Source organism: Globicephala melas, chromosome 19 (assembly GCF_963455315.2).
Source record: "Globicephala melas chromosome 19, mGloMel1.2, whole genome shotgun sequence".
NCBI lineage: Eukaryota > Metazoa > Chordata > Mammalia > Artiodactyla > Delphinidae > Globicephala > Globicephala melas.
In genome coordinates, this window is record NC_083332.1 from 17,153,044 (window position 1) to 17,176,723 (window position 23,680).

At 54.9% G+C, this 23,680-nt stretch overlaps 1 protein-coding gene across 2 annotated transcripts in view; it reads right to left on the reverse strand.

Moving 5' to 3' along the window:
• Positions 1-23,680, reverse strand: part of CHST8 (carbohydrate sulfotransferase 8) — a 121,054-nt gene that overhangs the window by 1,831 nt on the left and 95,543 nt on the right. Inside the window, exons 3-4 of one of the 2 annotated variants that reach the window (XM_060289550.1) lie at positions 15,720-15,779; positions 297-334 (exon numbers count right to left, since the gene is read on the reverse strand). In XM_060289550.1, coding sequence (XP_060145533.1) covers positions 297-334; positions 15,720-15,779 — 98 coding nt within the window. The remainder of the gene's footprint in view (positions 1-296; positions 335-15,719; positions 15,780-23,680) is intronic. The other variant, XM_030874842.2, reaches the window with a different exon arrangement.

Sequence of the window (23,680 nt, forward strand, 5' to 3'; positions counted from 1 at the left end):
TGGCGCAGGTCTCCCAGGAATAGCCTCCTGGTGACGAGGGGCAGGGGGAGCCGGTGGCCCCGGGGGAGCCAGGCTCAGAGGTAATGCTTCTATCAGCACAGGCCAAGGCCGCCATCCAAAGGGAAAGGGAAATTCATGGGGCCAAGGTCCCAGGCTTTGTTCCCAAGGCTCCTGGGAAGGACAGGACACATTTTTCTTTCCAAGAATGGGTTTACTGTGAGCTCTGAGCTTTCTTCCCTGCCCTCCCCAGCTTCCCCCAGGTTGCCCATGAGATTCATCAGACTCTCAGAACTCACGCTGTGGGGCTCCTGTGGCTTGATGTTGAACTTTATTCCTGAAAAGCAAACAGAGAGGACAGTGTTAGCAGTGGAAGTATCACGTGGTCCACAGGGACCACCTGCTTACAGGCTCTTGACTGTGGGTGCCCGGGCTGGAAAAGGCAGTTCGGGGGACGGGAGGAGAGGCATGGCACGGTGCAAGTGCCCCTCGCCTCTCATACCCATGCAGCGAGTGGGAGTGCAGCAGAGACTTGGTCCCACTGGCTCCCAGCTGACGCTCACTGCTGGGTGTCCCACCTCCTGATGTGACCATCACGAGGGTCCAGAGGCGCCCTGCCCAAGGGTGCCCGCATACCTGCCCAGTGGAGCACCCAGGACCTCACAGCCTGCCCCCACCTCACACTTTCATTAAGTCATGGGGAAGCGCCCTCCGGGAAGATCTGTCCATCTTCTCCTTATACCCTGTCCTAGCTCTAGCCTTTCTGTGCCTGAAGATGACACACTCGTACCCATACCTTGGCACACAGGCCTGGGAGTGGAACACACTTTCCCCTCCGCCTTGGGCCTCCCCACTGGCTCCAGAAAGTTCCTTCACCTTGGCATCTGCTTTGCGGTTTGGGCCATCTCAGCTGGTCTTGGGGCTCCTGGCTGAGCTGGCTTCATCTCCAAAGGGCTGAAGAGAGGCCCGCACAGGGACTGACTGCCTGGTGAGCCTTTATTGGCGACTAGGGGGAGAATGGAGAGAGATCAGCGCATCACTGGCCACGCTCCAGACTGTTCGCGCTGCCTACCAAGGAGGTGCTTTGCCTGTGCTTATCACTCAGGATAAGCTCTGGGGAGTCGAGTTTTGCTTGGGTCTGTTTGGTCCCAGTTCGGTCCTTTTCAGGGGAGGTCCTCGGAGGACGAGAGGATTTCCTCTGGGGGAGCCTATTCAGGAGTCTTGGCTTCCTTCCCCATCCCAGCCTGGCCTCTGAGGCGTCGGGGTTCTTCCTGCCCCTGTGCCAGGCGAGTGGACATTTCTGCTCTGAGGCGTTGCCAAAAGCCACAGTCACAGTCAGCACTGGGCGTCCTTTAAACAAGCGGAAAGTTCCAACTTCCAGCTGGCGCGGTGGGACGCCTGCCTGAGCTCTGCCTGCTGCTGGGGGTGGGGATTGTTCTGAAGGCTCTCCCCCTGCTGTCTCTGTGTACACGGCAGAGGTCCAGTGGCTGGAGCCCAGCTGACGAGGGGACATCCCAGTCCTCTGTCCCTGACCCAGGGACTCCGCTGATTCCTTGTGAGATCCATTTTTACAGGTTCAGCCACTGCTGTGCCCCTGGCCTTATACTGGTCAATCTGAGGATATGCCCACAATTCTCCTTCATTCATCTGCAAGTGAGAGTGGGGGAACGTGAGGTCACCCCTGGGCTGGAAAACCTAAATTCCCTGAGCCTGGCTGGACCTTTTCCGAGTCCCATGATAGGTGGAGGTGAAGGCACAACTTACGTTGCATCTTTCTTCTCTGCAATACTAGTCTTTGACCTCTTTTCCCAGAGGATGACCCTTCCCTGGGCAAAGGGCAGAGTGTCCACACCTTCCCGGGCATCCCCCAGCTTATGTGCATTATGTGTGTGTGCATGTGGCTGAGCCCTGAAACAGGCCTTCCAGACTCTTCCATGGAGAGGGGGAAGCTCCCTGTAGAACTGGCTGCACCCCTCAGGGGGTGGGGTGTCAGCAGCGGGTGCCTGACCTTGAGGCAGGAGCCTCTTAGAATTAAACCCCTCAAAGGGTCCCCGTCTCAGCCCAGAGCCTCCTTCCCTCTGCTGCCCCCCCGTCCCCGCATCCTTCCACATCTCTTCAGGTGGCAGTCCCCAGCATGAGCTTCCTGGGCTCATTTCCCTCTGATACGTGCAAGTTCCCTCTTGCGGCCAATGATCACAGATCCCTTCACCAGAAGGGACCCTCTGCACACTCAGTTTTCCTTCACGCTGCCGGGTTTCCTTAATTATTTTCTGATGGCAGCTGGCTCTGCTAAATCACCTTTCCTCCTCAGAGCCTCAGACACAGGAATTTACTCTGCTTGTCAATCCTGTCAACTTGTCAAGGTGCTATGCTGCTTATTTATTTTCCTTTTCTGGAGCAAATGAGTCGTGCCAGATTTGGCCGAGAACGGGGTGGAGGAGCCGCTTACAAAAGGCATCTTGTCAGCAGGTGAAGTCAGATGAGGATGTGCTCACAGAGTCACAGCCCCGACGGCTGCGACCTCCCATCAGCTCTGTCCCCACAGCCTGGAGGGTGGTGGGCTGTGAGGTCTGACCCATTTTCATCTGTGCAGACTGGACAGGAGGGCTCTGAGCCCGAAGGGGTTCCAAGGCAGGCCAGGCCAGAGCTCTGAGCACAGCCTGGAGAGAAAGTCCTTGCTGGACAGAGCCCAGGGCTGGGTGAGTCTCCTGAGCTATTGGCCGCTTTTGTCCAACAAAGTCAACCTGGTTGCAACTGTCCCCTTTGAAAAAAACAATCATCTTGTGGAAAACCCAACAACAGATCTTATGTGGAGCCTGAGTTGGCCACAGGTTGCATGTTCGTGACCCTTAAACTTATGGCAGCTTGTTTGCAGACCATGAGCCTATCCCACATGGCCACTTTGGAATAAAGAAACTTAAGGAAGGAAATGTAACAGAAATGGCCGGAAATGGCCCCGCTGGCCAGGGTCCCGGTGTCCCAACTTTTTTCTTGGAGGAAGCTGCTCTTTCACACCCTGTTCAGATAAAGGCTGAAGCAAAGACCACCCCCAGCTCTGTGCAGGTGACGGCCAGGAGGAGCCTTGGGCATCTTGAGCCTGGGGCCTGCGCATTCCCTAGAGAGCTGCACTCAGGACCCTGGACAGCTCCAGGGAGCAGCCCGGGAAGGGCCCTGCCTCTGCTGCACCACCAGGAAGGTATTGTCACCAGGAGCCCCCGGAACCCGTGCCACGGGGGACTTGGCCTCAACACAGCACCACATGCCCAGCCCCCAAATAAGTCTAAGAGGTAGATAAAAGCCATGCCCCCCAGCCTTCTCTTCCATCCAATATCACCGTGCTGCGTCTCACCTCGCCTGTCTCCCTCACGCCTACCCTGCGACAGGAACCCCCAACGCCAGTCATGTACACCCTCTGCTTTCAGAGTCTGAGTCACCTGTCCTCTCCCTTCAGCATAACATTAATAACCTGTAAGGGAGCCCTATCCCCCTGTACGGAAAGAAATAAACGACCACTTTCTCTTTCTGGACAGAGGAGATTGGCAGAGTGGTGGAAACACATGCAGTATGATGGCAGCGAGCATCGGTGGGAGTAAACAAGGTGTGAGCTATTGGGGCTGCCAAGCGCCCTCCACACTGCGAGCCCTTCATTGGCTGAAGGTTTTCTTCTGAGCGTTTGGCTGAAGCAGCTTCCTGGCTGCCTGCCAAGGGGATGCAGAGACGGATGAGAGTGAGAGGCCAGCCCTATAATTAGGCCATGCAGCCTGGGTCTGCAGCAGAGCTGGGGAGGGGGGGGTCACTGGCATGTGGGCTGTTGGGGAGGACGGTCCCTAGCCCACCACTCCTCTCTGAATCACAGGAGGGAGACGTGCTGTGCTCAGTTCAGAAGTCCCAATCCTGGATGCCCAGGACCCACTGGGGGTGGGGGCCGGGGACCAGCCTTTCGGTCTGGCTGTGTAGACAGGTGACACTGACATGGGTCAAAATAGGACTCAAGTGCCTAGAAAGGGCTGCCTCCTGAGCCCTTGAGCCCCTGGCCCCAGGTCGGTCATTTGAGGAGAGTGACTGCTGTTCTAGCTGCTCAAATTCCAGCCCTAGGCCCTGATGGGCAGTGGGGAGAGGGTCCTGCCACTCTAAACGCCGCAGCCTTGGGGAAGCCATGGCTGTCCTGAAGGAGTCAGACCCACAAACAGGGACAGAGATGGGAGAGAACTGGAGGGGCCAGGCGGGGCCCCAGCTATGAGTGCAAGTGCAAAGTCCCTGCCCGTCCGGAGTTTCAGACTCGTGGTCCTTGGATTCTCCAGAGTTTCCTGCACTGAGCTGGGTTTCCTTGGTTCCTTTTTCCACAGCCTGGCTCTTCCGGCGGCTGAGTCTGCATGATGGACATCCCCACACCGATCTGTGCTGTCCACCCACATGTCCACTTATGCTGCCCATCAGGCCAGGAGACTCCAGGGGTTTCAGGCTGGGCGGAGCCAGGAGACACACCAAAGGCAAGTCCCCCACTGCACCCTGGGTGCCCCACATGCGAGATCCTGCATCCAAGCATCGGTCCCACCCCAGACTCCCTGGCAGCTGCGTCTGGTGCGATGAACACCGTTGCCCTGCTCTGCTGTTTCCACATCCCAATTAGAAAGAAGTTGATCCTGTACCTACCACGTGTACTGGGAGAAAGGCCTTCACGCCCTGGGGCAGCCCTGCCTGGCTGGCCAGTGTGCAGGACCTCACGCAAGCGGTGATGAGCTACAAGGTGTGAGACTGGGATGCTGGCAGGAGAAACGGCAGCCAGGGTGCATGTGCTGGTTGCTCGGGTCAGGGGAGAGACCCCGAGGGAGCTGCGAGGCCACACTCTGCAGGGAGCCTGAAAGGTTTCTGAAAGAGGGTCCCCCAGAGAAACCACCAACAGGATATATGTATGTGGAGGAGGGTTTAGTTTAAGCGATTGGCTCTTGTAGTTGTGGAGGATGGGTGAAATCTGCAGGGCAGGCCACGGCCTAGAGACCCAGGGAAGAACTGATGGTGCAGCTCGGGTCTGAGGGCCGTCTGGAGGCGGAATTCTTTCCTTCTTTTCTCCTAAGGCCTTCAGCTGATTGGATGAGGCCCACCCACATTATGGAGGGTAATCTCTTTATTCAAAGTCTATTGATTCAAAGGTAATCATATCTAGGGACTTCCCTGGCGGTCCGGTGGTTAAAGATTTCACCTTCCGACGCAGGGGGCGGGGCGGGTTCGATCCCTGGTGGGGGAGCTAAGATCCCACACGCCTCGGGGCCAAGAAACCAAAAACATAAAACAGAAGCAATATTGTAACAAAAATTCAATAAAGCCTTCTAAAAAAATTAAAAAATCAAAAAATAAAACATCAAAAAATAAAAAATAAAGGTAAACATCAAAAAATAAAGGTAAAAATAAAGGTAATCTAAAAAATACCTTCACAGTAACATCTAGACTGGTGCTTGACCACACATCTGGGCACCACAGCCTAGTCAAGCTGACATATAAACTTAACCCTCACAGAGGGTGTAGCAGTTTCCTAGGGCTGCTGTAACAGTACCACAAAACGGGCTGGTGCAAAAATAACAAAAATGCATTCTCTCACAGTTCTGGAGGCCAGATGTCTGAAATGAAGGCGTCAGCAGGGCCCTGCTCCCTCTGGAGCCTCAAGGGGAGGATCCTTCCTTGCCTCGTCTAGCTTCTGGCTGCCCCAGATGCTCCTTGGCTGTGGCAATTGAGATCCAACCTCTGCCTCTGTCCTCACACGGCTGTCTTACGTACCTGTCCCTTCTCCTGTGGTCGTTTTGCATTAGGGCCCACCCTAATGACTGCATCTTATGACATCTGCAAAGAGCCTATAATATGGTCACATGCACAGGTACTAGAGGCTGAGACTTCAACCTTTTTGGGGGGGGGGGGACACAATTCAGTTCCTAACACGGGGGAAGCGACTTCAGAGGGCTTTCAGAGCACTGGGCAGGGAAAACCTGGAGGAGATGAGAAAACACTTCCCTTGCTGGGTTGGGTGGTCCAATTAGTAATGAAGGACTGTGTTAGTTCTCCGTGTTCTTGGGGCAGAAACTGTGTCAGACACAGTCTGGCACAAGGCCTGGCACGCAGCAGGAGCTCAGTAAACGCTTGTGAGAAAGCCAAGGCTGCCTGGACTGAGAGCTGGCCCTGGAGGGGGGACGGGTGTCGGGCTTCTCTCTGCAGCCCAGGGTTCCGGCTGGAGGCCACCAACCCCCCGCTGAGCTTCTCCGGCTCGGCCTGGTAGCCTGGGAAGCGTCTGTGTGTCTGGGTGGCAGGTGCTAGCCGGGTAGCCGGTTGCAGACAGGAGCTGCGCCGGCCGAGGGTTTGTCCAGCCCAGCCCGGCTGTGTGGGGTCTGTGTGGTCGGAACTAAGACACGCCCAGCTGGCTCCCTCCCATTGCCACCTGGGGGGCACCTGGCCAGGGCCTGCTCCTGGGTCCTCGCAGTGGCTGTATCTCCTCCGGCTCTTCTCCCACCAGCTCAGGCTCTGCCCTTTTGAGGGGCAAGCCCTCCTGACCGCCCCCTCGGCCTCTGTCTGCCTCATTGTGAGCTGCTCCCTTCATCTGGGCAGATTGTTAATTTATGCAGATTTGATGCAAAACTCAGCAATTAGAGGGCAGCCTGGACTTAAGGCACAGAACTCAGATGGAAGAAGCCTCACCAAAGGGCCTTAAATCCTCACTTGTGTTCACTGGAAAATTCAACTCATTAGATTCTCTGCTAGGGACTCAGCTCACAGCCATGCCACCTCTGCTGCCCCCAGGGCCCAGGGCAGGCAAATGGGGCTCCAGGCAGCTGGGGGCCCCAGACGAAGGTGCTGGCTGCTCCTGGAACCAAAAGGTGGCTCTGTAGTCAGTGTGGACCTTGGGGAAAGGTGGGGGTCAGGCCACACATGCTCCTGGGCGGGACAGCAGGTGGCCCTGCAGGGCTCTGTCCTCTTGCCTCAGCCTCTGGGGAGTGGGGAGAACTTCTTCAAGTTGCTCTGAGACAACCAAACTCACAGTGGGGTCACCTTCGGCCCCAGACCAGAGCAATGGCTTCCTCTCCCTTAACCTAGAGACGCCACTGAGTCATAGCTTTTAACAAGGGGTCAGCATATTTAAAAAGAAGGAAAAGAGAAAATGAGAACACTGCCGTGTGACCTTAACCTCACTAAACTTTAGTCTCCTCACCAGGAAGATGGGATAAAAATACCCATCTCCCAGTTCCACAGATGTGTAAATGAAACGGTGCACAGTGGTGGGCATAGAGAGCGCACGCAGGATAGAAGCCACCGGCCCCTGGTATCCCCATCAAATGGATACCTTCGCCCCGGCTGAGTTTCCCTGAGCCCAGCTCCCGCACGATCGCAGGACCTCTGGGACCTGTCTGCCGGGGAGGGAAGCGGGAATCTTCCCGTCTTGGGCTGATGGGCACCTGACAGCTTGGACCGCTACTTGTTTTGGTTAGCGATTCCATTCCCTCGCCTCTGAGATTAGGATCCGCATTTCAACTGGGTAGCTCCTTGTCCGCTCAGCCTTGGCTGTGAATCCCCTTGGAGCTGTCAGAGTGGGGCCCTGGAGCTGCCCGTCAGTCAACCAGCCAGCCAGTTAGAGGGTCTGCAAAGCCGACAGCTGTCCTGCCGTTCCACCCCTACCCCTCTGCCCATCACTTGGTTGGGTGGGGGGTGTCTCTGAGCATCCTCCGTGTGCCCGCCTGTCCACAGGGGAGGGGTCCCCAGCTCCCACCTCGAGGCTCTCCTGTGTCAGAGCCTGGGGGTGACTCCACCACGTTCAGGGGGGGTGTGTGGCCCCAGCACACGTGCCATGCACTGCTCTGTGCCCTCACATATGCACGTTGCATGGAACAGGACCTGGTACGTCGTGCTGCTACACCACGTGTGCCAAGGGGATGCCTCGCACCACATCTCTGTGCCGCACACACGCATGCCTCCTGCTGTGCGCTGCGGCCTGCGCTGGGCGGGGAGGCCACGTTCATGTCCGTGTACGGTTTCTGAGAGCACGTGGCACACGCTTTAGAGCAAGCCACGCCTTTCCTTCCCTTTATGTATTCCTTCAACACACACAGGCCTTTCCAGGATAAGCGGGAGCTAGTGGATGCTGCTGCAGATGAGATAGAAGCAAGCTCGTGACACTCGCCGGCAAAGTCACGGTGCCCCCGGCGGCACCTGCGGCGTGGGAGCTGGTGGCAGAACACAGTCACGCAGGCCACCACGGTCTGGCCATTCACTCCACGCTGACTGAGCACTGTATGTGCCCGGCAGTGTCTTAGGCGCCAGTGACGGCATCTTGGCCGTGAACGGGACAGTCGTGGCCCTGCCCTCATGGCGTTCACAGGAGGTGAGGCGCTGAACAGTGGTTCCACGTGTGATGGCAGTCACGGAGGACGTGGCAGGCAGCAACTGGTGGGGGACACCAGCGAGTCCAGGGCATCAGGTGAGCTCTCCCTTAGGTGGTGACAATCAATTGACACCTGAAAGTGATGAGGGCATTCCTGGCAGAGGTCGATGGCCTTGACCATGACAGCAGGGCTCATGGGATGCAGAGAGGCAGAGACTGAAGGGTGTCCAGAAATGGCAGGACCATGGTGGCTGCAGGGAGGCCCAGCAAGGAAGGGGCCGTCTGGTCCCAGCAAAGGTAGCAGATCCTTAACTTCTCTCCTAAGGCCCGAAGGGGAGCCTAGAAGGGCTTTAAGCTGCGAGTTATTTTGAATTTGAGTGATTCTGAGATGAAGAGCTGAAGACAGAGCAGAAAGGCTGGTCCGTGCGTGTTGCCGTTGTCCGGGCAGGACATGTCTGAGGCCTGGCCCCAGGTGATGACGGTAGAAAGTGGGGAAACGTGCGAAGAGTATTTCAGGAGGAACAGTCAGCAGTAGGAGGTGTGCTGGTAAATGTTTAACAACTGGCTCCGTGGGTGGCGGGTGGGGGAGGAGCCTAACTTGTAGTGTTTGCTGATTTCCCGCGTGTAAATACTCCTAGCGTGGCAGATTCCAAGCTGCTGATGTAACTGTGGAGCTGGGCCCTCGTGGACTGGTACCAGTGGGCCCCTGGATCAGCGGGACCTGGGGGCTGACTGGGAGCAGAGTCAGGGACCCTGGCTTCTGGCTTCAGCAGTAGGGGTGTGCTGGTGGCATTTCCTGCGAAGGGGGGCAGATCCTCACTGAGTCTGAGACGCCTATGGGTCTCCCAAGGGCAGATGTCCAGAGGGCGGCTGAAGGAGGGACGATGGGGGCAGGTGTATGAGCTGGGGCACATTCCATGGCCTGTGGCTCTCTGGGGTCGGTGACGGTGTGGGACCAGCACTTTCCAGAGGACAGAAAGCAGGGCAGACGCAGCCAGTTACCTGGAGCACAGGCAGTGGGCCTGGCCTGAGTCCTGCCCTTGTCCACAGCCCCCGGGGAGCCACGGCTCCGGCTCCGAGTCACGTGACCAGCTTGAATGGGATGGATGTAACGTTCTTCCTGTTTGGCTGTCAGGGGCCCCTGGTGACTGCTCTCCAGCCAGCGCTCTGCAGGAAGGGGCCTAATTTGGCTTGAATATTGGTGAGTTCCTGCTGGGGGTTGCCAGAAAATAAAAACGAGTGAGTCATGCTGAAGCCCGAGGCCGAGACGGCCCCACTGAGGGGCTGCCTGTTTGCAGGGAAAATGCCAACACCACCGACTGGCCCAGGCCTGTGACAGACTCTGCTTCTCTGGAGCCGAGTCAGGCCGTCAGAGGCCGCCGGCGGGGCAGCCTCATTACCGCGACGGCCTGGCCACAAGATAAGGATCGGGCCGGCTCGAGCCGGCTTAAGGATGTGACGTGCCGGCCGCAGCATCAATTACTGAGCTGGCCTGTGGCTGTCAGACCCGTCACAGCTGCTGCCTGCGATACCCTGAAGAGCCACAACAGTAAATCCATCGTAGCTGATGCTTCCTTGAAGGGCCCCCCACCTGCTGCAGGGGCCGCTCGGTGAGGGAGGCATCCCAGGCTCCCAGGGGGGAGTCGGGCTCCTGCAACGGAGACCGCAAAGGGCTGCCCGGGGGCTCAGGGATGGGCCGCCCCGGATGGCCGTGCATCGGCAGTCACGCTGTCCACCGATCGTGCCCGGAGGGGCCCCTGGCCCCGACTCCAGCACCTCCCAGGCCCATCCTCTCTCCAGTGTCTCCTCCAGCACCATTGGGACCCCCCCCCCTGCCTCCCCGAGGGGCAGTGGCATTTCAGGGATCATCCTGTGTGCCCCTGAGCAGAACTGAGCCCCTGGTGACTCACAGATGGCAAGGGCAAGGCAGGGGGCCCTGGCAGTCCATCCAGCTGTTCTCTGCCACGGGTCTGGAGAGCTGCGGTCCACAGCTAACCCTAACCCCAAGGCAGGGCCTTGAAAGTGGAGCTGGTCCAGCCAAGGACCGGGCCACCAGCGGCTCAGGAAGTCTTCGGCCTGAGGATTTGGCCGGGTCCTCCAAGAGGTGAGGCACTAATCCTGGCCTTGACAGTGGCTGGCTGTGGAGACGTCACCTTCCCTGGACATCTGGCCAAGACCCACTCACTCTCCCTTCTGTCTGCCCAGCTCATCACGCTGGGGTCCAGCCAGCAGTGGACCTGGCTGGCTGGGGGCTGGGGAGCACAGAAAACCCGTTCTCCCACTGCTCCCTCACGGCGTGCTGGAGCTGGGCTCTACACGCACATCACGCCATCATGCAAAGACCCACAGGCCCTGTGTCCCCAGCCCCCAGCTCACGAAAGGTAACGGTCTGCAGAAACCAAAGGCCTAAAGGCCCAGGAAAAACTGGTCAGGACTCTTAAACCCTAATGTAGAGGAGCAATGCTGGGCCTGAACTCAGGCGGGGCAGGGAGCTGAAAGGGGAGGGTAGATTCTGGAGAACCGCCAGGGGGGAGGGCTGGCGGGCTTGGTGAGGCAGGGCTGAGGATGAGGGAAGTGTCTGGGGTGCCCCGCATAATGCAGTCCGGGGGAGGTCCAGGGGGAGGGAGGAGCCGGCGGGGGAAGACAACACCCTGGGTTTATTCATCTTGAACCAGAGACCCAAGACTTGAGTAAGGCCTGCAGATAGAAGCTGGAAACAGTGTCTAGACACAACCCAGCCCAAACTTCCAACATCCTTGAAACACGAGCCAACGTAACACGGCATAACAATACCCTCTTAGCTCTGAGCACAAGAATATTAAGTAGAACTACACACCGGAAATACCATCCAGCATTTTCACAACTGTCACGTGTATTTAGAATTTGCCAAAGCAGCAGAGGCCCCAGTGCCCCTCTGGCCAGCAGCATCTGGGGGATGTCACCTTAACTCTGAGAGGCACCCTTCACAGGGAAATGCCTGGCCGGGGCACGGGGCTGCTGGGTTCCTAGCAGGCCCTCTCTGAGGTGACCGGATGTTCCCTTCAAGGCTCCGTTCTCCTCTTAGCCTCGGCCTGCACATTGGCAGCAAAGCTCTGGAAGTCAGACGCGCCTGCGTTGCAAATCGAACATGGTCCCTGCGTAATAGCTGCTCACAGGGTGGCGAGGGCCACTGTGAACAGAAAGCTGAAGAAGATATTCTGAGCTGTCTTTCTGCTTCCTTTGAAGTCCAACCGGCAGCTGCTCTCAGGACGACGAGCACGGATCACAGGCACAGACGCAGCCCCTCCCGGCTATGTGCATTTCCTTCGGAATTAAGACTCCGGCCTGGATTACTGGGCATGCGTTTGGGGCACCTCTTTGCAGTTGAGAATGTGCCATCCCACAAAACAAAAGCAACCTGGCTCGCGCCTTGTCCTTCTGTGCCTGTGTGCGGTGGAGACGAGGGGCTGCCCATGTTGGTGTCTTTGGGGCCATCCTCTCCAGAAGGAATTGGTTCTCTGGCTGGGTGAGAGCGGCTCAGCCCACCGAGGCTTCTTCCGCAGGATTAGACATCATTCCTTCTAATGACTTATGTCTGGAGGTTTACAGCTCCAAACAAAATATTGTGGATGGCAATAAATCACACCAGGGATGTTTACAACGGCGACTAGAGTGTTTTCTGTTTGTTAGGGAGGTGAGTAGAGAACGAGGGGCTGCTGTGTAATAGCTCATGTGGGGCAGGGAGTGCCCAGGACACACGTGGCATCAGGCAGAGGGATGCTTGAACGCCTGAGGCTTTTGTGCGAATTTGTGGCTGGAGATGGCAGGGGTTTCAGAAGAGCTGGAGATCCGCAGGAAGGCACTATTCTGGGCGCGGGAGGAGGCTCACGGGCGGTGGACATCCTGAGGATATCATTTCCAGCTTTCAGCCACTGTCTCCCCTGCTGCATCCCCGACAGAGGGCACAAGCCGGCTGATGTCAGGGCCCAGGAACCCGTGTATGCCGTTCCTCTGTGCACTGGACAGCTTCCGCAGCACACTGGGGCCATGTGCCAGTCTGCAGCCTTGTCTTGGGTGGGGAGAGGACCTGGATGGGCCAGGCTAGAATGGCTCTGCGGGGCTGAGCTTCTGGGAAGAATGAGGACCAATCGGGCTGCAGACAGGTGCCCCTGGGCTGGCATCTCTCACTCAGATGGTCAACAGAGAGCGATCTCTTTCCCCCCGAGACATCACCCTGCAGAGCAGAGCTCAGAGGAACCGAAGTCAACCTCAAGGTTGGCCAAGGATTTAGATGGGACCCCAGCCTGGGCTCAGGAAGAAACCCACAGCCCTGCTTCCCCAGCTCCTGTCCTTCGCTGAAGTCTTCTGTCAGAGACGCTGTCACCCACGCCCCCAATGGCTGGGAATGGCTGTCCCTGTGAGGCAGGGCAGAGGCTGGAGCTGGCATGCAAGGAGGACGAACACTTGAGGGGCTGCCACAGAGCAACCTGGACAGTTCCCACCAGACCAGCTGACGCTCCATTCTGGCTGGAAGTCTGTGAGAGTCCAAGCCTTTTTGTTGGTAAAATGAATCCTGTCCCTGGCATCAAACTGGGGGAAAGGCAATGGGAGGAGGCAGGACTGGGGTCAAGTTCTGGGGGGAGGTTTGCTGATCCCACGGGAACACAGCAGCTCTTCTGGCACTCTCTTCCTAGGCAAAGAGGTGTGTTCTCGGAGGAGCCCCATGGCCTTAAATGCCACATCAAAGACAGTATGCCCACTGGAGGTCATGGGACGGGGTGACTCAGGGATGCTGGGCACTGGGGGAAAGTGATGCATGATGAGGTATTGGCCCCAGCCGCTGCTCATGGCACATTTAACTGGCAGGTGTGGGTGGGGAAATCAGGGTGGGGGGGAGGCTCATACGGTGCACAGAGGGTGTCTTCCACATCAGACGAGATGCAGCACAGGTGATGGCTGGGGAGAGGGCACGTGAGTGGCACACTGACAGCACAGAGGATAGTGGGTGAGAAGGGAAGAGGATGGCATGTGGGTGGTGATGGATGGTGGGTAGATGGTTGGTGGATGGGGGTGTGGATGGAAAGTGGATAGTGGATGGATGGGTTGAGGTCCAGGGAAGGGATTTCAAAAAAAATTTTTTTCTATTGGAGTATAGCTGGTTTATCATATTGTGTTAGTTTCTGCTGTATATCAAAGTGCAAGTTACACATATACATATATTCACTCTTTTTTAGATTCTTTTCCATATAGGTCATTACAGAGTATTGAGTAGAGTTCCCTGTGCTATACAGGAGGTCCTTATTAGTTATCTATTTTATGTATAGTAGTGTGTATATGTCAATCAGGGAAGGGATTTGAGATGGATGCTGGGTGAGGACCGGACAGGTGGGTAGCTGGAGGGGTGACGGAGGGAAGAAGAGGCTACACAGACACAGGCAGGCTCCAGTCCAGCCCCACTGGCCAAAGATGCAGCCTCTGGTCGTGGCTTCCCTGTGGGCAAGATGGACGGGAAGCTCAGTCCCTGACCACCTTTGGCTTCCTTGATGGTCAGGAGGTGGCTTAGGTAACAGCTCCAAGTCAAGGGTAAGCCGGCACCCCCTCTGACCCGCCTTGAGCCCTGAGTGTACATCCTGGCCGCTTCAAAAGACAGCACTTCCCTTTCCACCAAATGCTGAGAGCAATCTCCAATATGTCAGAAGACAAAGCTTCTGTCCATCTTTGATTAAACCAAGGGCCTCCCCCCCAAAAATGTTGTTTGCTTTATAAAGTCTGGCAAATTTTGATAATGAAACCTTCAGAACATATAATACCAAAACTTTTCTAATTCCAGCTAGATAAGGAATAATGGTAACGTATTTCAACTTCAGAAGCAAGAAATAACCTTTTATCACCTAATTTAACAACGTTACTGGGAAAATATGTTAGGAGAATGTAAAAATGCTATTTAAATGATAAAATATTCTGTCTTGGATGGCAAGGATTTTAATTGCCACACTCAGAGTCCAAACACACTTCTGTGCCAGCTCTGACAAACACCGCTAATGACATGGTGTCCATAACGAGGTGCGGCGGAGAGGGTCAGCAGCTCCCCCGGGATCTGCCAAAACCCAACAGCTGTCTGGGCTCTGCTCATCGACATCCCTGCCTTGTGAAGTATGAACCGGTTCGGTATTAATATTAATCGGCCAATACATTAATATTCATCAGTTAATATATACTTCCCATGACAAGAGATAAAGGAATCTTATTATGTGGGGGATCAGGGAACACGGAATATCTAAGTGGATTTCTTTGGGACGCACAGCATGAAGGAGCCTAAGCCTCTTCCACGTGTCGTCTCCGCAGAGAATAGAACCAGGGCGCACTAGTGGGCAGAGTCAGGAGCAGGAAGTGCCTGGGGCAGGGTGAATCCTCTCCAGAGGCAGGGAGATGTGTCCCCTAGCTGGCGAGCAGGTTGGTGGGACCGTGGAGGGTGTGGGCGGCCCTCACACTCCTTCCTCTCAGAAGAATAGCTGTTCCCAGGGGAAGCAGGCTGCACAGCCCACAAGGAGAGAACACAGTGGCCCTGCCCTCGACCCCCAACCCTCCTGGTCCTGGTGAAAGGGGTCCATTGCTTCTGGAATGAATCATCTGGGACCTGCTGGGTGCCGAGGACCCAAGGGTGTCTCAAGCACTTCAGCAGGGGAGGTCTTGCTCCCGTTCTGCATGAATGAGAGCATGAATCTCACAGAGGTCACGTATGCTGCCTGCGTCCACACTGCTGGCCCTGTGGGTGGCAGAGCCGGGGTCCAGGCTAGACCTGTCTGACTCTGTGCCCTTGTTCTAACCATTACACCACACTGCCTGTCTGTGTCTGGGGACAGTGGGCTGGCCAGGCAGGGGGTCACAGCAGGTCTCACAGAGCCATCACACTGGCATCACATGGACAGAATGAGCACTTGTGCTGCGCACTCTGGGCTTCCTGGGGAGGCCAGCCTGCTGGGCGGGGGCAGGGGGTGTACGGGGGCAGAGCTCTCTCCACCAAGGACTGCCTTCCTGCATACTCACTTGCAGACAGCTTCCAGAGGCAAAGGCACATCTGAGCACAATTAACATTTTAAGCACTAATTATTTTACTTGGGTGTCTAAGTCTGAGGACCCTTCAATTTCAGTTTAATTGGAGAAAAATGGTCATCAGTTATTGAACAGCGGGAGGGCGGCTCCACGCTTCCCCAGTATCGAGCTTCCCCAATACCGAGCCAAGCTGCGAATCGTCCAAACATATGGGTCGCCGTGGCAGCAGCCGTGCCTCTGTGCCAGGCGAGGGTGCGGTGGGCGGGCCTCGGGCGCCCTGCCCTGCTGTCCCTGACATCTGCTGGGAAGGCTTTGGGGCCGAGTTACTCGCCTTTTCGTCTTTTCCATTTTGTTCCATTTTCTGCAACAGCGTCTGTTGCAAGAAAACCAACTGCAAGAGGAAATGGGATTCATTATTAAAAGGAGAGCTTATAACGTCCCCTTCACTCCCCCTTGTACTCGATAATCATCTGAGCTCATAATGAAATCCTCAGGCCCTCCCTGGCATGGCTGGGAGGGTCGGGGGCTGGCAGGGGGTGCACTTACCTGCGGCTGAGGGACATAAGGGCTGTCCTGGACGGGAAGCTCATCTGAGGGGCTTGGGCCAGTGCCCATGGCTGCCTCTCCCTCTGGGGGTGGGCACCCGGTGTCCAGGGTCTCATAGAACCTTGAGGTTTTGGTGCCCACACTTGTGGAAAGCTAAAAGGAATGTTTTATTTTGCTTTGCTTATTGTTTTTCCTTCAGTCCTCTATGAGCAACCAATTAAGAGAATCAATAGTTCTGGGCCCCTGACAGGGAGCTGAGAAGGTGGGCCCCAGGAGCCTGGCTGCTGGCGGAGTGGGGCTGTGGCGCTCTCCTCTGGCAGAGTGTCTGCAGTCTGGATGGCCTGGCCCAAGGCTGGGGGAGGGGGCTGTGGAGGGAGGGGTGGCCCAGGTAGCTCTGGAGAGGAATGAACAAGAGACTAAGGAGAAAGGGCCTGTCCCAGCACACACCCTTGCTGGGGACCGGAGCCCCCGGTGAGGGCATCTAGTTTTGTGCGCAGCTGGAAGAGCTGAGTTCAGCTGTGACCAGCCGTGGACATGTAACAGGCCCCTGCCCAAGAACGCATCCTTCCGACCCCCACTGACCCCACTCTGTAACCTCCCCTAGTCACAGACTCCCTGACCCCATCAGGGTCTCCTTAGTGCCCCCATGCTCTCACCACCCTGCTCAGGATACCCTTCTCAGGCCTCATCTCTCTCTCTCTCAGCTTCCAGACCCCTGGCCTTTCCTCCCTGGGGAGAGACCCCACTTCCCAGGCAGGCCTGATAGACCACCCTGGTGCAGGGTCTGGGTCCTTCCAGGCCTGACCCCTCAGGCCTGCGTCTGGGTCACGTCAGCTGCCTGGGATCACCCTTAACCCAGGCTCTGGCTTCACGGAGGCCCTTGGGCCCTGCAGGACTCAGGCGATGCAGCCTGTGGACAGAGGAAGGACAGGAGCCACCCCTCTGAGCGCCTGGCACGGCCCCTCCTCGCCTGATGTGTGCAATGACCCCAATCTTCTCAAGCACTGTGTGAGCCCACTGCACGTGCCCACCCTCTGCAAGGGGCCCCTGCCTCCTTTCCCTGGGGCTCTGATCCTAGAAGGCTGGGTCTCCCACCTCAGCGGCCCCCCCACCCCACCCAGAGGCCACCCAGGGAAGAGCCCACTCTGCTCCCACACCGACCCTGTTGTCCTCGTCAGTGAGGGTATTTGTTGATTCCAGGTACCTTGTAGAAGCTCTGGACCCTTACAGAAGCCCACAAGGTCGGTGTTATTTTGACCCAACTTGACCCACGAAGAGACAGAGATGCACACGTGTTAAGCCACCCAAGGGCGCACAGCTGGTCAGTGGCGGAGCTGGGATTTAAACCCGGTGGTCCTTGGCCCCAGGGTCCGCTCTCCTCCCCACCTACTGCTTTCTCAGGGTCTTGCTGAGCACGGGACACAGGCTGCCCTTGCTACGTCTCCTCAGACCCAGCTCCCCCATTCCACTCCCAGTCCGCCCGGCCTCTCAGGGGTTGACTCAGCGTGGGGATTTTCCTTGCTGCCTCCCTCCAGCTTCAGCCTGGGCCGTATCTGAAACAGCTTCTGGAACTTCTCTGACGCCCTCAGGCATCTGTGTGCACGTGTGGGACGTGAGCTTCCCAGCCTGAGTTTCTTCTTTAGACTCTCCTTGGCTGTCTGCCTTCAGTCCTGGCCGCCTCCCCCTGGGCTGTGGTCCCTGCTACCTCACTACATGGGCTTCTGCGTTAACGAAGGTGGCCTGGCCCCGAGGGTCTGAGCTGTGAGTCCCCACGGGGGCCCATGAGCAACGGCAGTTCACTGGCCTGCAGCCTCAGTTTCACCAACTCTATAATGGGAAATCAGGGGCTTTGTACAGACGAATGTGTCTCCCAGAGGAAAGGGCGACGTGAACAACCTGGTGAAGGAGCATGCAGCCACTGTGTTCAGATGGTAGGAGCCCCTGGGTGCCCAGGTGTGGGCCAGACCCTCCATCTTCCCCTCCTCAGCTGGGAGCCCCAGCCAGGCTGCAAGCAGAAGTGAACCCCGGGGAAGGAAGGCCCTGGTGAAGGGAACCTGGAGGGGACAGGGCCACAGCCGCCCAGTGGCGCTGGCACGAGAGCGCGGGGGGCACCGCGTGGCTGCAAGAGCAAGCCCTCCCGCCGGAAGCTTCTTGCCCTGCCCGGTTCCAGACTCGCTCCGGTCCTGCATCTCCTTACGTGGAAAATGGGATTATGAGGGGGACTCTGGGGAGGGCGGCAGGGGCTCATCCGTGGGAGATGAAAAGCAGAGCGCCCAGGGCTGCTACGTGCCTGGAGCACATCTAGATGCTAAGTATCACACAGTGGGATGGTCTGGCTCTAATAGCCTCTCCGGGTCAAAAGAAGAACTGAGTTGGGTGCGGGGCGCAGATCTAGCCTCAGGCCTGAGGGCAGCATGGCTTGGTCCTCGACGGGAGGAGGTGCTGCACAGCGCAGTTCTGTCCACAGGCGCTGACTCATCTCCTTCTGCTGCCCATCCTGAGAGAAATGGGCATCTCCCTCCATGGGACCACGCTTAGAGCTTGTCAGGGGTGTAAACTTTGTAGCTGCACCCAGCAGGCAGACGGAGGGAGAGTCAAGACCAGCCTTCAAGCTGCTTCCACGGTCTCTACCAAAAAGCCACGCCTTATGTGCGTAGGTGAAGACGAGTTCAAAGCTTAAAAGGCTTCTCTAGAATTGCTTTTGTCATGAAACATTTCATTCACGCAAAAGAAGATGTATAACATATAATGTACACAGTACAAAGAAAAAGAGCACACACATTCAGGTATCTACAACCAAGCTTAAGAAACAGAGCTTTATTGATAGTACCAGTGCCACCCAGACTCCCTCAGCCCCTCTGACATCCCTATCCCACCCAGCCAGGATAGCCACTACACTGAATTCTGTGTTTATCATTCCCATGCTTTTAAATGTCATTTGTTTTTTTTTTTTTGGCACGTGCTTACACTCCTAAGCAACTTATTTATTTTTGCAAGGTAGCCTGGCATTGGCCACAGTGGGAGTAGTTACACCACAGACATTGGAGAGTGCTACAAACCAGGGCTTTTTCGGTTTGTCTCCTGCACCCAAAGCACGTTAACCAGAGTGTGTCTGGTTGTAGGCCGCCTCCAGGAGGAAGGTATCACCTTCCAGATGAGGCTCCTGTCAGCCGAAGTCAAGTCTCTGAATTAAGGGTGCAGCTGTGAGCCATCAGCAGCCCACACTTATGGGGGCGGGTGATGGGTTCATCACTGGGAAAGCAGATCTGGGCGGGGCAAAGAGCTATAGCAAGATCCAGACTAGAAGTGACCCCACAAATCTGTCCCCTCATTTTTTTATTCTACGGCTCACAATACTTACAGGCCACTCCCTGGAGTCAAGCACATGCTTACCAGAGCTCTTCCCAACCTGAAATTATTTATGACTTGGCATTCAGGGAGGAAAAGCAATTTTCTCGAAATGTCTGATGTCATGATATATAGTCCGTTTGACATGCATGTGCCCAAACCCATCGCTCTGCAGGTCTGCCCCTCAATTACTATTACCCTGAATTAAAAAAGGAGAATTAATATTGCTTGGCAGGACACTAACTCAAGTAGTTTCCAAAGAAAATGCCTAGAGCATCTTCTAGAAAAATACATGCCTTGGAAGAAGTGACAAAATGCACAGTTATTTGGCCAGAGCATTGTTTCCTAGGGCTCTTTGGTTAAGCGATGCTGGAGTGAAGTGATGTCCGGTCTCCTGGCTCATGGAGGCCCCCTCCTAGCTACTCAAGGCTGCACGGCTGTGTAAGGTCACACCCCTTTACTGAACGTCACTAAGGACCGCATTGCCTGTGTCCAGGTATGCCGTGACAGTAAACTCTAAGAACATGCCTACCGACAGATGAATGGATAAACAAATTGTGGCATGTCCATACAATGGAATGCTACTGTCTGTAAAAAGAAACAAACTACCGATACACATGGCAACATGGGTGAGCTCACAGACCTCACGCTGAACGAAAGAAGCCACACTGTACGTACTGCAGGATTGCACTTACATGAAATTCTACAACAGGCAAAACTAATCTCTAGAGTCAGAATAAGATGGGTGGTTGCCCGGGGGATGGGGACGCGGAGGTTGAGTGATCAGGCGTATGGAAGCACGTTCTGGGATGAAAGAAATGTATATTTCGATTGGGATGATGGCATACATTTGTCAGAACGCACAATGAATGTGTTTTCCTGTGTATAAATTATTCCTCAATTAAACTGATAAAAAATTGTGTAAACATATTTTAGAACTCTGAGGTGCCACGTTAAGAAAACCTGCCATCTCCGTTTCAGAGATCATGCTTGTATCTCAGGAACCAAATGGCAGTTCGTGGAAGGAAAAGGCTTTTCTAAAACTGAAAAAAGAAGTGAACTCAGTAACATTAGCTACAGCTAATTTTCAATGATACTCGAGTAAGCAAAGCAATTTGGAAAAACTGCTCCCCGGGTTTCCCTCCAGAGATTACTCCCGGCTGCAGAAAGTCGCCTCACCCAAGGTCGCATCTTCCCTGGGGCTGCCTGCATCCAGTAACCGGCTGATGCAGAGTATGAAGGCTCCAGCTCCTTGCTTCCATTCAGGGCCACCCTGCTCCGGAGTTCCATATGGGACTGGCTGACTAAATCACAGTCTGACTCTTCTTCCTCTGCCCGCTCTTGCTTCTCCCCCTTCCCGCACAGGTGTTGATTCGAGAGAACACCTTCCACCACACATTCCCTGCACTTCCTCAGAGTCTGCTCCAAAGGAATCAGACAGTTGGTGCCGGTGGTCTGAGAAAGCAGATGCGAAGATGAAGTGTTAGAGTTGAATCACCTGCTGGCCAGCCAGCGAGGACCCCGGACCTGGTGGTAGGTGGCGCAACAGACTGTCCCTGGCAAGAGGCAGTAATACAATTGTTAAAATTTTCACTGGTGGTGAGCTAGGATGGCATAGCAGTGGAAGGAGATGCACCGGTGTATTCAAAAATGTATGAGAAGTTTGAGAAATGTGGGGCAAATAGTCATTTAGGGACAATGGAGTTGGTTGGCTGTTGCCTCTTGGGCAGCCTATCAAGAGACCCTCATCTTCTGCAGCAGGAGGACCAGCCCCAGGACTTCATAGTTGGAGCAGCAGAGCTGCAGACACAGTTCGTTCTCAGCAATGTCAGGCACCTGATGGAGAAGGAATTGGAGCCTGAGAAATGGGATGGGGACATCTGGATTGATGTATGTGAGGAGAAAAGGGACTATACCCCTGAGAGAGGTGAAGGATCCATAAAACAGGCACCGGCAGGAGCCAGGAGTATACATAGATTCTGCGGGTGTTAAGATAAGAAAGCAGAACATCAAGTTGGATAAGGAGGAAGAATTTATAGGGGAGCGTTCTCTCGGGATACAGGATTTAAGAGTATGGCGAGGACCCCAGGTGATGATGTTAACATGCTGCTAGGATGGCTCTTAGAAACACAGAGAAGGCGATGGCCCACACAAATGAAGCAGAAATGATAGAACTGCTGTGACAGACAGTGGAGGAAGAGATCAAAAGGCTCACAAAGGTGATCATGCCAGCTGATCTATGAAAGGCTAGAGAACTCACCACATGACTTGAGTTTTGTAGGAGGACCTGAAGGGTACTCCCTTGTCTAAAGCAATAGAGAATGCACCGGTGAGACAGGCACCAGCATCAATGAGAAGCTCAGTGGTGGCTCTCCTGTGTAGGACAGGGCTGAATAAAGAGATGCCATTATAGATCAGGACTCCCTGATATCCATGGGAGACGATAGGCTCCTGAAATAATACAACCCACGTGGCGGTGCTTAGCCACCACAAATGAATCTTAATGAGCAGCAATGTCAGAGCCTCAGCCAACAGAAGCTGGCCTGCAGAAAGCTATGAGGAAGGTTAATAGAACACGTCATCCCAAGGGCAAGAAAGATGGGTAGCCAACAAGGGTATTGACCAATATATACAACCCAAAGAAACCAAGGATGGACGATCAGGAGGTTGAGGGCCGCTGATCCAATAAAATGGCACAATCCCTGGACCAGTTTTCAAATCCAGAACTCAACGACTGAGGGGAGGTTGGGTCCCCAAGAGGAAGAAGCTTACGTCATCATGGCAAGTGTACACAGTAGTCCTTCCTCAAAGTGACCGGTGGCCATTTATTTGGATAAATGTACACTGCAGGGGTTGGGGGGAATGACATCTAAACTTGTCTAGATTTTTGTCCGAGTTGACATTTACACCTAGGGACTTGGCTCTTGGGAACCGGACATGTAGCCTTTCAGGTAGAGTGAGGGAATATAGGGACCAGGTAATAAATGGCCCATATCTGGCAGACTCCCCCACCCCAGTGATCATTTTCCGCATCTCTGAATGTACAATTGAAATGGGCATATGTGATAGTTGGCAGAACCCCTATGTCCTTGACCCATGGGATAAGAGCTACCACAGTAAGGAATACCTAGGAAGCCTTTGGAAGTTACCATATCCCCTGAGCCAAGATATTAAATCAAAGGTAATATTTAATTTTCCATTTTGCCATTCCTGGGGAAATGGCAGAGATGAGTGCTACCTTTAAAGACCTAAAAGATGTAGGAGTAGTCAAACCATCAAATCACCATGTAATTCACTAGTCTAGTCCCTACAAATGACAAATGAGTCCTGGAGGAAGAAAGCAGATTGCTGCAAACTCTATCAAGTTGTAGCCCTAATTGTAATCACTGTGTCGTGTGGTATCTGCTAGATTTACGTGGCCTTGGGTACATGGTATACGACCATAGCTTGACAAATAGATTCTTTTCCATCTCTGTCCAAAAAAAAGTATCAGAAACAGTTCACATTGACTTGGAATGGACAACAGTAGACGCTTAGTTTGCTCCAAAGCTATTTTAACTCTCCTGTCCTCTGTCATAATAGAGTCCCAATAAACTTCCTGCACGTGAATCTCTGTCTCAGAGTCTGCTTTCCCAAGGAACCAAGCATGCAGTAGGATGAAATGGAAACACAGCTTTGCAATCAGAGGCCAAACCCTGGTTCAGGGCCTGGCAAGACTGAAGTCACAGGCAGAGCTGATTCAGACAGGATCACGTCAACAGCTGCAAGGACTGGGAGCATGACTGAAGCAGAAGGCCAGATTCTCGCCAGAATCTAAGCTGCAGCAACAAACACAGCAACCAGCAATTAGGTGACTGAAATCAGGCTGAGGCCTGGCACTAGGACGTTCCTGAAAATGGGCCCCATTGGCAACTCAGCCAACTGGAAGAAGGGTGGCTGTTTTCAGGACCACGGACAGCTGCAAATGCTATTCCGCCTCCAAGATTTGGCCCCAGGTCGTGTTCTGGTCTCTGGTTCCAGGAGCCCCTGGAAATGTACAGTGTGAAGTCTGTCAAAACAACACTATGGATAACCAGGTGAGGTCCTGGCCATCAGCATAATCAAGTGAAATGACTGCAACTGAGTGTCAACACCACGGACAGTTCCTCAAACTCAGAAGCCAAGATTTGCACATGCACATGATACCAGTTCTGGGGGCTGATACAAAAATAAATCATTTATCTCCAGAGGGGTTCACTGTCTAGTGGGAAAGACACGTAGGTCAACTTATAATCCCCTTTATGGGTCCTTGAACCTCCTGAGATGAGAGAGAGAGAGAGAGAGAGAGAGAGAGAGAACAAACAGGAGAGGAGAGGAGGAGGGAGGCCTCCTCTGGCTGAAACTCCATGCTGTGGTTTA